A 14,182-nucleotide genomic window follows, 5' to 3' on the forward strand; every position below is an offset into this window, starting at 1 on the left:
AACCCGATGTGTGCTGCAGCTACATGTCACAGTGCAGAGAGCAAGGAGCCGTGCGCACTGCTTAGCGCTGGCTCCTTGCTCTCCTTGCTACAGTATACATCGGGTTAATTACCCGATGCATACTGCAGCCACATGTCACAGTGCAGGAGCCGGCACTGGCAGCAAGAGCGGAGGCTGGTAACCAGCGTAAACATCGGGTAACTAGGGAAAGGTCTTCCCTTGGTTACCCGATGTTTACGCTGGTTACAGCTTACCGCAGCTGCCAGTGCCGGCTCCTGATCGCTTCATTTCGTCGCTCTCTCGCTGTCACACACAGCGATGTGTGTGTCACAGCGGGAGAGTGACGACCAAAAAATGAAGCTGACATTCAGCAACGACCGGCGACCTCACAGCAGGGGCCAGGTCGTTGCTGGATGTCACACACAGTGACAGCGATGGGACGTCGCTGCAACGTCACAGAAAATGGTGACGTAGCAGCGACGTCGTTGTCGTCGTCGTTATGTGTGACACCAGCTTTAGGGTCAGGAAGTTTTATTGCTCTACCTTTTCCTGTTATCTTTAAATAGGGCTTAATGAGACCTTTCAGGATCAGTAAGTTATATTGCTCTACCTTTTCCTGTTATCTTTAAATAGGGCTAAATGAGACCTTTTAGGATCAGTAAGCTTTATTGCTCTACCTTATCCAGATATCTTGTTGTAAACTCTGTAAAATTCACTGTGACATACTAATTAGTCAAGCGTATGTAAATACAGACTGCATATGCACTGTTCCCCCCCCATCTCTCAGTGCTGGCATCAGTGAGCATAAATCTGATCTGAATTTGCACTGCTGCCCCCACCCATACTCCCTCCCACCTCTCAGCAGTGATAGTGAATGCACTAGGAGGTCGGTGGGGGGAGCAGTGAATGTACAATTTGTATTTACATCCACTTGACTAGAGTACACTGAATTCTATGGAGCTTACAGCAAGATAACTGGATAAGGTAGAGCAATAAAACTTACTGATCCTGAAAGTTCTTCTTAATTCCTATTTAAAGACATTAGTATTGTACTACAAAATCATCTGATTCCCTTTAAGCCCATGTTGATTATATAATTATTATATTTTTGGTTTATAAAACGCACTGGATTATAACACGCACCCAAATTTAAAGGGAAAAAAGAAGGCAAAAAAAATATTGGGGTCCATCGTACAATTTGGTGGTGTCTTACCGGGAGGGGGAGGCAGCGGTGGTGGAGCGGGTCAATGAAGAAAAAACAAAAGCTAGCACTAAATGTGCACTACAGCACTAAAAATTCCAACTGTACTTATTATAAATTTGAGATTTTTGGCAAAAAATTGCAATTTTTTGAGCCACCCCGCCACTCCACGGCAAATCTCATTTGGGGCAGTCCTAACACTAAAATATTTTTATAAAATGTGCTAAACGGCCTCACATATGAAATAGGGAATAAAATAGAGAAAAAAGAAGGCAAAAAAAATATTGGGGTCCATCGTACAATTTGGTGGTGTCTTACCGGGAGGGGGAGGCAGCGGTGGTGGAGCGGGGTCACAGGAGGCAGGGTGATAGTGGAGTAGGGCGATGCTGCAGACTTTGCTGCAGGTGTCCCAGACGCTCGCTTTGGGAGCAGTGAGGTAGGCAACTTCCAGAAAGTGTCGGTGGTGTGGGCTTCAAGAAATAGCGCCTGAAGTCGGCGCATGCGCAGATGGAGCTCTCGGCTCTCTGCATGCATAGTTACAGATATAAGCACACCATAAAGACATTCAAAAGTTACCAATGATTACCATAATTACAGAGGCATGAATGAGATCACATAGCCCACATCAGGGAGACATTACCGGTGATTGGGGGTGGAAAAGGCCCCGACGTACATTTTGCGGCCCTCAGTAGGTAGCCGGCCACTTTATCAAGGGGGAAAGTAATGGGTATTTTCCTTAAGGGTACCTTCACACTTTAGCGATGCAGCAGCGATCCGACCAGCGATCTGACCTGGTCAGGATCGCTGCTGCATCGCTACATGGTCGCTGGTGAGCTGTCAAACAGGCAGATCTCACCAGCGACCAGTGACCAGCCCCCAGCCAGCAGTGACGTGCAAGCGACGCTGCGCTTGCACGGAGCCGGCGTCTGGAAGCTGCGGACACTGGTAACTAAGGTAAACATCGGGTATGGTTACCCGATGTTTACATTAGTTACCAGCGCACACCGCTTAGCTTAGCGCTGGCTTCTTGCTCTCCCAGCTACAGTACACATCGGGTTAATTAACCCGATGTGTAATGCAGCTACATGTGCAGAGAGCCGGAGCCGGCAGCACAGGCAGCGTGAGAGCTGCAGAGGCTGGTAACTAAGGTAAATATCGGGTAACCACCTTGGTTACCCGATGTTTATCTTGGTTACAAGCTTACCTCAGCTGTCAGACGCCGGCTCCTGCTCCCTGCTCGCTTCATTTGTCGCTCTCTCGCTGTCACACACAGCGATCTGTGTGTCACAGCAGGAGAGCGGCTTTGAAGAAAACGAACCAGGGCTGTGTGTAACGAGCAGCGATCTCGCAGCAGGGGCCAGATCGCTGCTCATTGTCACACACAGCGAGATCGCTAATGAGGTCACTGCTGCGTCACAAAAAGCGTGACTCAGCAGCGATCTCGGCAGTGAGCTCGCTGTGTGTGAAGCACCCCTAAAGGTACCGTCACACATAACGAGATCGCTAGTGAGATCGCAGCTGAGTCACGGTTTCCGTGACGCAGTAGCGAGACCCTTAGCGATCTTGTTATGTGTGACACCTACCAGCGATCAGGCCCCTGCTGTGAGATCTCTAGTCATTGCAGAATGGTCCAGGCCATTTTCTTCAAAGGCGTTGTCTTGCTGGGCAGGACACATCGCTGTGTTTGACACTGTGTGACAGGGTCACAGTGACTGCTGAGATCGTTATACAGGTCCCTACTGCGACCTGTATTATTCCTGCATCGCTGGTAAGATCTGACTGTGTGACATCTCACCTGCGACCTCCCAGCGACTTACCTGCGATCCCCATCAGGTCGCATCGTTTTCGGGATCGCTGGTAAGTCGTTGTGTGTGACTGGGCCTTAAGTCTGCTGCTGGGAGATCAATGAGCCGGAGACCGTGCACGTGCAGATAAGATCTTGAGCCAAGAGCTCTATCTGTGCATGCGCTGACTCCGGGCGCCATTATTTGAAGTCCACACCGCTGAAATTTTCAGGATGGTGCCTGTGGTCTGCAGCCCCAGCACAGTGCCCGTGACCTTCAGCCCCAGCACAGCGTCTGCAGCTTGATGCCCCAGCACAGCACCCACAGCCCTGAGCCCCAGAACAGCATAGCACCCGCGGCCCCAGCACAGCACCCACGGCCCCAACACAGCACAGTGCCAGCGGCCCCAGCACAGCACCCGCGTCCCGCAGTCAAAGCACAGCACAGCGCCTGCGGCCCCAGCACAGCACAGCACCCGCGGCCAAAGCACAGCACAGTGCCCGCGGCCCCAGCACAGTACAGCGACAGCGGCCCTAGCACAGTACAGCGACCACGGCCCCAGCACAGCACAGCACCTGCGGCCCCAGCACAGCGACCGCGTCACCAGCACAGCACAGCGACCGCAGCTCCCACCACAGCTCAGCGACCGTGGCCCCCAGCACAGCTCAGCGACCGCGGTCCCCAGCACAGCAGAGACCATGGCCCGCAGCCAAAGCACAGCACAGCGCCTGTGGTCTCAGCACAGCACCCGCTGCCTGTAACCCCAGCACAGCGTCTTCAGCATTGCTCCTGCGATCCCTCTCCACCACCCCCTGTAAGCAACATTTGGATTATAAGACGCACCCCTCATTTTTCTCCCAACTTTTTGAGAGGAAAAGTGCGTATTTCAATCCGAAAAATAAGGTGTATCTTGAATATGTTTTGATAAACAGCTAAAAGCCCAAATATTGATGACTCTCACTGTATATAGACAGATCGGCATGAGATAGTTGCCTTCCGCTCGCAGATAAACACATCCTTCACTGCGGAGTTCCTCTTAGTAATTATTCAGATCGTGCACTTTATGCCACAGCTCAAACAAGAGAATAAAATCCTTTACATAATAATATTTGCAGATCAGCGCTGCCCCCGACACAAGCAAATCCAATCTGCATCTAGATGAGGCCCGCAATACAGGGCATGACTTTTTTTATTAATTTTATTTTTTTTCCGTATTGATACAAGCACCTTTCTTTTTATATTGGGCTTTTCTAAATATAATCAGTGCCGGCCCGGCATGGGGCGTATTGTGTTTCCATTCACAATAGAAATGTCTTTGCTCATTTAATTATTCAAAAGTGACAAAAATAGTAATAATAAAAAAATAATTCAATGTAAACGTCAGAACAGAGAGGCCCATTATGTGCATTGTGGCGCGGGCTGATCAATAGAGCGCAGGTTTTGAATATTCTGCCTCCGTTCCGGGTGCAGCGGGGGTGCGCCATTCAATGTTTGCGGATATTTAACATTTTCTATGCAAATAAAGAAGAAGCTGCCGCTGGGAAAATGATTTGTTCTCTGCACCTACAATGCCACCCAAAGACCATCGTTATTATCCGGATAGATGGAGATTAGCTCGCGATGCTTATTTTTTTTTATTTTTGCATATGGAAATGGCCTGTCCTCCCAGCGGGATAAGGGGATGAATGCGAACAGCGCCTTGCTTTGTTCTGTATTTGCAAGGAGTAATTATATGGACTTAGGTCTTTCATTACCTTCCCCGATGCGCCGGCTGATGGCACGGATAGTAAGTGCCAGGGTGAGCCGCTGTTTATAGCAAGTCACAACGCTCGGGTCTCTTGTTCTCCTCTGGTCCAATTAACCTTACTAATCGTTAAAATTTTGCCGTAACCCTTTTCGGACCGTGGACAGTTATGCCCGGCACAAGTGCATGCACCAGTGTCCGCTTTTGCCAAATTTGTTTCCTTAGTTCTTTCAAAATATTTTGGCCGCGTAATTGGGTCCTCCAGTGATCAGGTGGAATCTGTGATTATTAGGTGGATCCTCGAAGATCAAGACGGTGGGCAGACGGGCGTCAGTGCATAAGATGGGTGAAGCATGGAGGGCACGAATGGTTGAGGGACTGGAAACTGCAGACAATCAGGAGACTGTTAGCAGCGGTACTGAAAGATAAAGGCAGAAAGGTAGCTGAAGTACTGGAAACTGCAGGCAGGTAGATGTGATACTGGAACCTGCAGGCAGGAGATGTCCTGGACACTACAGACCGGTAGATGTGATACTGGAACCTGCAGGCAGGAGATGTCCTGGACACTGCAGACCGGTAGATGTGATACTGGAACCTGCAGGCAGGAGATGTCCTGGACACTGCAGACCGGTAGATGTGATACAGGAACCTGCAGGCAGGAGATGTCCTGGACACTGCAGACCGGTAGATGTGATACTGGAACCTGCAGGCAGGAGATGTCCTGGATACTACAGACAGGAGACATCCTGGCCAGTGCAGACAGGTAGATGTGATTCTAGAAACCACAGTCAAACAGAATTCCTGAAGACCAAAGACAGGTAGCTGAGATACTGGAAACTGCAGTCAGATAGGAGACGTCATGGAGAGCTGAGATACTGGAAACTGCAGGCAGATAGGAGATGTCATGGAGAGCTGAGATACTGGAAACTGCAGGCAGATATGAGATGTCATGGAGAGCTGAGATACTGGAAACTGCAGGCAGATAGGAGACGTCATGGAGAGCTGAGATACTGGAAACTGCAGGCAGATAGGAGACGTCAAGGAGAGCTGAGATACTGGAAACTGCAGGCAGATAGGAGACGTCAAGGAGAGCTGAGATACTGGAAACTTCAGGCAGATAGGAGACGTCATGGAGAGCTGAGATACTGGAAACTGCAGGCAGATAGGAGACGTCATGGAGAGCTGAGATACTGGAAACTGCAGGCAGATAGGAGATGTCCTGGAGACCACAGACAGGTAGCTGAGATACTGGAAACCACAGGCAGGAGAATTTCTAAAGATCGCAGATAGGTAGCTGAGATATTGAAAACTGCAGGCAGATAAGAGATGTCCTGGAGACTGCAGACAGTTAGTTGAGATACTAAAAATGCAGGCAGACAAGTAGCTGAGATGCTGGAAACTACAGGGAGACAAGAGATGTCAAGGAGAGCTGAGATACTGGAAACTGCAGGCAGATAGGAGACGTCAAGGAGAGCTGAGATACTGGAAACTGCAGGCAGATAGGAGACGTCATGGAGAGCTTTGATACTGGAAACTGCAGGCAGATAGGAGATGTCCTGGAGACCACAGACAGGTAGCTGAGATACTGGAAACCACAGGCAGGAGAATTTCTGAAGATCGCAGATAGGTAGCTGAGATATTGAAAACTGCAGGCAGATAGGAGATGTCCTGGAGACTGCAGACAGGTAGTTGAGATACTGAAAACGCAGGCAAACAAGTAGCTGAGATGCTGGAAACTACAGGGAGACAAGAGATGTCATGGAAAGCTGAGATACTGGAAACCGCAGGCAGATAGGAGATGTCCTGGATACCACAGTCAAGTAGCTGAGATACTGGTAACCATAGACAGAAGACATTCTGGAGACTCCAGATAGGTAGCTGAGATATTGGAAACCGCAGGCAGATAGGAGTTGGCCTGGAGATTGCAGACAAGTAGCTAAGATACTGGAAACTGCAGGTAAGCAGGCGAATTCCTAGAGACCACAAACAAGTAGCTGAGATACTGGAAACTGCAGGCAGATAAGAGATGTCCTGGACATCGCAGAAAGGTAGCTGAGATGCTAAAAACTGCAAGCAGGTATCTGAGATACTGGAAACTGCAGGAAGGAGACATCCTGGAGACTGCAGACAGGTAGCAGAGGTACTGGAGGCTGCAGGCAGACAGGAGACATCCTAGACACTGCAGACAGATCGATGGGATACTGGAAACTGCAGACAGACAGGTGACATGCTGGAGACTGCAGACAAGAAGCCAAGGTACTGGAAGCTGAAGGCAGGAAACATCCTGGACACTGCAGACAGGTAGCTGAGATACTGGAAACTACCGAGACAAGAGAGGTCATGTTGATCACAGACAGGTAGCTGAGATCCTGGACACCGCATGCAGATGGGAGATATCCTGGAGACCGCAGAAAAGTAGCTGAGATACTGGAAAGCACAGGTAGGCAAGAGAAGGCATGGAGACTGCAGACAGGTACTGAGCAGGTTGAGGTCCAGAGAGAAACTATGTCTTAGGGGAACACTGAAATCTTAATATGAAGACACTAGTGTGTGTCTTGATGAGCCTTACATTAGGCCCAGGAAGATGATCACGCCTGGACATCCTGCAAAGCAAGACATGGAGCACAACAGAGCTTAGTGGACCGGGGTGAGGGAAGCAAAGCCCAGATCTGTGACAGGTGCATAACAGTGACTGAATCCAAAAACAAGTGTTTCATTTCCCCACAGCGCCACCACAGGGGAAATTAAGTGCTACACTGAGTTTATTGAAATTATGGATAGGCTAGGTCCTCCAAGACAATAGGCACTCTGTGTCCTCTATGGATCCTGAATGGGATACCCTGCCTGAAAAAGTTTTTGGACATGGGGATTCTAACCAGGAGACCCCATTTTTCACCTTCAGTCCTCTGCAGTTTTGGCTAATTCTGCCATTAGAATGAGCAATGGCCGCTTGTGATTTGCTACCACAATTTACACTTAGGCTATAGGAGTACGTGAGCTGCCATGAGAAGACGTGGGCTGGTAGAAAATATGGACTCCTGAGGTTGTGTAATGGCCCCTTTATTGGTCTTCTCTTTAATTGGGTGACACTTTTTTGTTTTAGGGATAATACCGCCTTACAGGAATGCCAATAAATTGGTCTTTATTGTCACATGTAAACATAAGCCACACCCATGATTTAAAAGCTCCACCCCTGAGGAGTAACCACTGAAATATACAATAAATATCAACGTATAACTATATTTTTGGTTCAAAAATGAAATTATTTGAGCAATAAATTGATTAAATATTGTTAATTGTGAAAGGGGGGTCCATAATGCCAATATCGTTGGCCTATTCATAGGATAGGCCACCAATATCATATGGAAGGGGGTCTGACGGATTGAAGTGACCACAGCGCTCCCATGACCACTGCTCCCTTTTGATTGTCTAGCAGGCACAGCGCCATCCTTTTGGTTGTGGCTGTGCCTGGTATTGCAGGTCAGTCCTTTCATACTGCTGAATTGCAATGAGCAAGAATAAGCCCCTGAAGTCAGGTGATGGGCATGATTGCCCGGAGTCGGACCCCCACTAATGTGATACTGATGGCTTAGAAAACCTCTAATTTGTCAGTGTGATAATTTGCAAAGGTGGATGTAGCATCTTATTATATTTTTTAATGTCTCAAAAGGAATCCTCAGCCCAGGATCTCAATAAGGTCCGTGAACGCATGACAAAATTCATTGATGACACTATGAGGGAGACGGCGGAGCCCTTTCTATACGTGGACGAGGTAACGAAAATCCGAAAATCGTGCATGTAGCTCTTCAGGCGGAACGTAGAAAGAAAGTCTTCACTTAATTGGCTGCATTCTGACAGCTCAGCCCCCAAGGAGCACCGCATACATATTTAAAGGGGTTCTCCTCTCAAAATATATCCAAACCTCATCCTTATGCGCTTGTTTCTCTTGCAGTTTCTGACCTACTTATTTTCCAAAGAAAACAGCATCTGGGATGAGAAATGTGATGAGATTACTGTACAGAACATGAATAATCCGCTGTCACATTACTGGATTGCTTCCTCGCATAACACGTAAGTATTGATGAAGGCTTAATCCTGCGGGTGCCAGCGATGATCGGCATGTCATTGTCTCAGGAACACCTCTGGCACCTGAAATGGGAAAGAAACCTAATGTTCATGTTTTAATCCTTGTGCTGCATTACAAGGTCAGACATGTGCGGCATAATCTACCCAGCCAAGCAAATAAGTGATATTCAGCTATGTCCAACTATGAACCGCATTGTACAGTCTCCATATGGAATTGAGTTACAATATTTATATATATATATATATATATATATATATATATATATATATATATATATATATATATATATATATATATAGTTCTTATTCTGAATTACCTCCTGTATTATACTCCAGAGCTGCACTCGCTATTCTGCTGGTGCAGTCACTGTGTACATACATTTCATTACTGATCCTGAGTTACCTCCTGTATTATACTCCAGAGCTGCACTCACTATTCTGCTGGTGCAGTCACTGTGTACATACTTTACATTACTGATTCTGAATTACCTCCTGTATTATACTCCAGAGCTGCACTCACTATTCTGCTGGTGCAGTCACTGTGCACATGCATTACATTACTGATCCTGAGTTACCTCCTGTGTATATACTACAGAGCTGCACTCACTATTCTGCTGGTGAAGTCACTGTGTACATACATTACTGATCCTGAGTTACCTCCTGTATTATACTCCAGAGCTGCACTCACTATTCTGCTGGTGCAGTCACTGTGCACATGCATTACATTACTGATCTTAAGTTACCTCCTGTGTATATACTACAGAGCTGCACTCACTATTCTGCTGGTGAAGTCACTGTGTACATACATTACTGATCCTGAGTTACCTCCTGTATTATACTCCAGAGCTGCACTCACTATTCTGCTGGTGCAGTCACTGTGTACATACATTACATTACTGATCCTGAGTTACATCCTGTATTATATTCCAGAGCTGAACTCACTATTCTGCTGGTGCAGTCACTGTGTACATACATTACATTACTGATCCTGAGTTACCTCCTGTGTATATACTACAGAGCTGCACTCACTATTCTGCTGGTGAAGTCACTGTGTACATACATTACTGATCCAGAGTTATATCCTGTATTATACTTCAGAGCTGCACTCACTATTCTGCTGGTACAGTCACTGTGTATATACTGTACATTACATTACTGATCCTGAGTTACCTCCTGTATTATACTCCAGAGCTGCACTCACTATTCTGCTGGTGCAGACACTGTGTACATACTTTACGAAACTAATCCTGTACTGATCCTGGTTTTAGAATATTTCAGAGCTGAAATCACAATTCGCAGAATACTAGTTTACCCTAGTGATTTGCATTCTGAGGAGCGTCTTCTCTACATAGCAATACTATAATGTTTCCCATTATTATGTGACCTCATGTAGACCTATTAGGTGAATGTCTTACAACCAGCATGTTGATGGTTTCCAATGACATTTAGCAGAATTGTGAGTTCAGCTCCTGTGGACTATGATACAGTCTAAAATTAAAGTTATTTCTTGAATCTGAGTCGGTTAGTTTTCTATTCCGTTTTCATCTTCCTTGGCGAGTCCACTTTTTAGCTGATCAAATGGTAAGTAGGTGACGCACCCGTCTGGTATCTCTATAGGTACAATCTGTATAGTTGACAGAGGGATTTCTAAATATCCATTTTGCAATTTTCACTCCTGATCATTGGAGGAGTGTTATAGTAAAGCCCATTGTGAGATCTGGAGTGTCCCTTTAAATAGTGTTTTTTCATAAATGTATCACATGGATCAGGGGACTGTGACTGAAATAAGACCCTGCACATATAGCACCGCGGACTCCTGGGTGGCTTGTATCTGTTCCATTCCGGCTTTTACAAATTATTTCTCCGGAGCGGTTTATCAGCCCGCGGGGCGGACGCTCCGGGCATCATTTATGGCTTCGCTGCGGAGCTGACCTTCCTATAAGTCCATGGAGGAGAGAGCGAGTGCTGAACAATGTATGGAAGCAAGAATACAGAGAATTATAGAGCAGAAGAGGGATGTATATACATATAATGTCCTCCCTGACCTTTGTGCAGCGGCCACACAGCTCCGGAACAGGGACCGGCAAGTATTAAGGGCGCTAAGTGGCCATCTCTAGGACCCAGATACATCAGCAGAATGGGGGGGGGGGGGGATCTCCTGATCCTTGTATCCTCCGCTGATCCTCCGCTACCATCTTTCCCCAAAAACCAGAAAATTACTTTTTCCTCTGAAAAATATGATAGGGCTTATTTTTGGGGTAGGGATTATTTTGGGGAAATCATAGCTATTCCCTATGTACTGCTAAGATTACCCACAAAAGAAGGCAGACACACCTCAACCCAGGAGAGTGGTCACTCCACCTGGTTGCCACAGTACGGTCGCTCCTCCTCCATTGCACAGTACGGTCACTCCCTCGAGTGATGCCTGAACTTCTTGGCTCCCTCTAGTGGTGCCTGAACATCTTGGCTCCCTCTAGTGGTGCCTGAACATCTTGGCTCACTCGAGTGGTGCCTGAACTTCTTGATTCACTCAAGTGGTGACTGAACTACTTGGCTCCCTCTAGTGGTGATGGCGCTACTTGGCTCCCATTTGTGGTGACGGAGCTTCTTGGCTCCCTCGATTGGTGACTGAACTTCTTGGCTCCCTCGATTGGTGACTGAACTTCTTGGCTCCCTCGATTGGTGACTGAACTTCTTGGTTCACTCGAGTGGTGACTGAACTACTTCGCTCCTTCTAGTGGTGCCTGAACTTCTTGGCTCCCTCGATTGGTGCCTGAACTTCTTGGCTCCCTCGAGTGGTGCCTGAACTTCTTGGCTCCCTCGAGTGGTGCCTGAACTTCTTGGCTCCCTCTAGTGGTGACGGAGCTACATGGCTTCCTCTAGTGGTGATGGAGCTCCTTGGCTCCCTCGAGTGGTGCCTGAACTTCTTGACTCCCTCGAGTGGTGCCTGAACTTCTTGGCTCCCTCTAGTGGTGACGGAGCTACTTGGCTTCTTCTAGTGGTGACGGAGCTTCTTGGCTCCCTCGAGTGGTGACTGAACTTCTTGGTTCCCTCTAGTGGTGACGGAACTTCTTGGCCCCCTCTAGTGGTGACGGAACTTCTTGGCTCCATCTATTGGCAACTGAACTTCTTGGCCCCCTCTAGTGGTGACGGAACTTCTTGGCTCCATCTATTGGCAACTGAACTTCTTGGCCCCCTCTAGTGGTGACGGAACTTCTTGGCTCCATCTATTGGCAACTGAACTTCTTGGCCCCCTCTAGTGGTGACGGAACTTCTTGGCTCCATCTATTGGCAACTGAACTTCTTGGCCCCCTCTAGTGGTGACGGAACTTCTTGGCTCCATCTATTGGCAACTGAACTTCTTGGCCCCCTCTAGTGGTGACGGGACTTCTTGGCTCCATCTATTGGCGATTGAACTTCTTGGCCCCCTCTAGTGGTGATGGAGCTTCTTGGCTCCCTCGAGTGGTGGATGCACTTCTTGGCCCCTTCTAGTGGCGACTGAGCTTCTTGGCTCCATCTATTGGCAACTGAACTTCTTGGCTCCCTCGAGTGGTGACTGAACTTATATAAAACAAACCTGTAGGAATTATATATCACATCATCCTTGTGAAAATTACTGTTAATTACCAATTACCCATCACGGTTTTATTCTTCTTACTTCGCAGGTATTTAACAGGAGACCAGCTGCGCAGCGAGTCGTCCACAGAAGCCTATGTGCGGTGTCTGCGGATGGGGTGCCGATGTGTTGAATGTAAGTATTGGTACTTTACACATAAGAAAGGAGATCACTATAGACTCCATTTGTGCTGGAGACACTACCACAATACTCTTAGTTTGCAGTTTGGGGATAGCTACGGTATGCTCCGTTCCACCAGATAGAAGATAATGGATAGCAGTTTCCAAATGAAGCATTTTTTACGCAAAACACTCTTCCGTAGGTAGAAACAATTTTTTACGATTCCTTCAAATTCATTGTTCTCGGCAGCACATTATGCTGTGTAGATGTGCTGCTGAGAACATTGACAATCTATGCAACGGAACGATCTACTACTGATCATTCTGTGGTCGGTTGCTCTAAATAGTCTATTAAACATCCACTGATCTGCAAATATGTAACCGGTCATTTACCGACCATTGTCCCACATAAACGAGAGAGAGAGAGTTCATCCGTAGGTCCATAGGCATTAGGAATAGTAATTGCTACTATAATGAATGAATAATATGCCTGTATAGCAAACTTACAATTATATAGGTGCTAAAGAAGTCCTTTGGGAAAGTCACTAAAGACACGCCCCAGAGGATCCTGTGAGCCACAACTCCTTAGTAAAGACCATAAAAATGACCACTAAACGAAAAGTCTCAGCCTCCAGTTTGGATCAGTAGCTAAGAGCACTCAATCTGCACCAGTAGTGGAGCACACTCAGTTTGGACGGGCGGAGTAGAGCACCTAGTCTGGACCGGTGGCGTAGAGCACCCAGTTTGGACTGGTATCAGACATCATCTAATTTGGACCGGTGGCGTAGAGCACCCAGTTTGGACCGGTGGCAGACAGCACCTAGTTTGGACCAGTGGCAGAGAGCACCCAGTTTGCACCAGTGGCGTAGAGCACCTAGTCTGGACCAGTGGAAGAGAGCACCCAGTTTGGACCGGTGGTGAAGAGCACCCAGTTTGGACCGGTGGTGTAGAGCACCCAGTTTGGACCGGTGGTGTAGAGCACCCAGTTTGGACCGGTGGTGTAGAGCACCCAGTTTGGACCGGTGGTGTAGAGCACCCAGTTTGGACGGGCGGAGTAGAGCACCTAGTCTGGACCGGTGGCGTAGAGCACCCAGTTTGGACTGGTATCAGACATCATCTAATTTGGACCGGTGGCGTAGAGCACCCAGTTTGGACCGGTGGCAGACAGCACCTAGTTTGGACCAGTGGCAGAGAGCACCCAGTTTGCACCAGTGGCGTAGAGCACCTAGTCTGGACCAGTGGAAGAGAGCACCCAGTTTGGACCGGTGGTGAAGAGCACCCAGTTTGGACCGGTGGTGTAGAGCACCCAGTTTGGACCGGTGGTGTAGAGCACCCAGTTTGGACCGGTGGTGTAGAGCACCCAGTTTGGACCGGTGGTGTAGAGCACCCAGTTTGGACCGGTGGTGTAGAGCACCCAGTTTGGACCGGTGGTGTAGAGCACCCAGTTTGGACCGGTGGTGTAGAGCACCCAGTTTGGACCGGTGGTGTAGAGCACCCAGTTTGGACCGGTGGTGTAGAGCACCCAGTTTGGACCGGTGGTGTAGAGCACCCAGTTTGGACCGGTGGTCTAGAGCACCCAGTTTGGACCGGTGGTGTAGAGCACCCAGTTTGGACCGGTGGTGTAGAGCACCC

The 14,182-nt window shown here is 48.0% G+C and overlaps 1 protein-coding gene across 2 annotated transcripts in view; it reads left to right on the top strand.

Annotated features, from left to right (window-relative positions):
- PLCG2 (phospholipase C gamma 2) overlaps positions 1-14,182 on the top strand; it is a 187,625-nt gene that overhangs the window by 65,716 nt on the left and 107,727 nt on the right. For both annotated transcript variants that reach the window (XM_075326077.1, XM_075326078.1), the window contains exons 10-12: positions 8,400-8,501; positions 8,682-8,800; positions 12,481-12,566. In XM_075326077.1, coding sequence (XP_075182192.1) covers positions 8,400-8,501; positions 8,682-8,800; positions 12,481-12,566 — 307 coding nt within the window. The remainder of the gene's footprint in view (positions 1-8,399; positions 8,502-8,681; positions 8,801-12,480; positions 12,567-14,182) is intronic.

The sequence above is a fragment of the Anomaloglossus baeobatrachus genome, chromosome 10, assembly GCF_048569485.1.
Source record: "Anomaloglossus baeobatrachus isolate aAnoBae1 chromosome 10, aAnoBae1.hap1, whole genome shotgun sequence".
NCBI lineage: Eukaryota > Metazoa > Chordata > Amphibia > Anura > Aromobatidae > Anomaloglossus > Anomaloglossus baeobatrachus.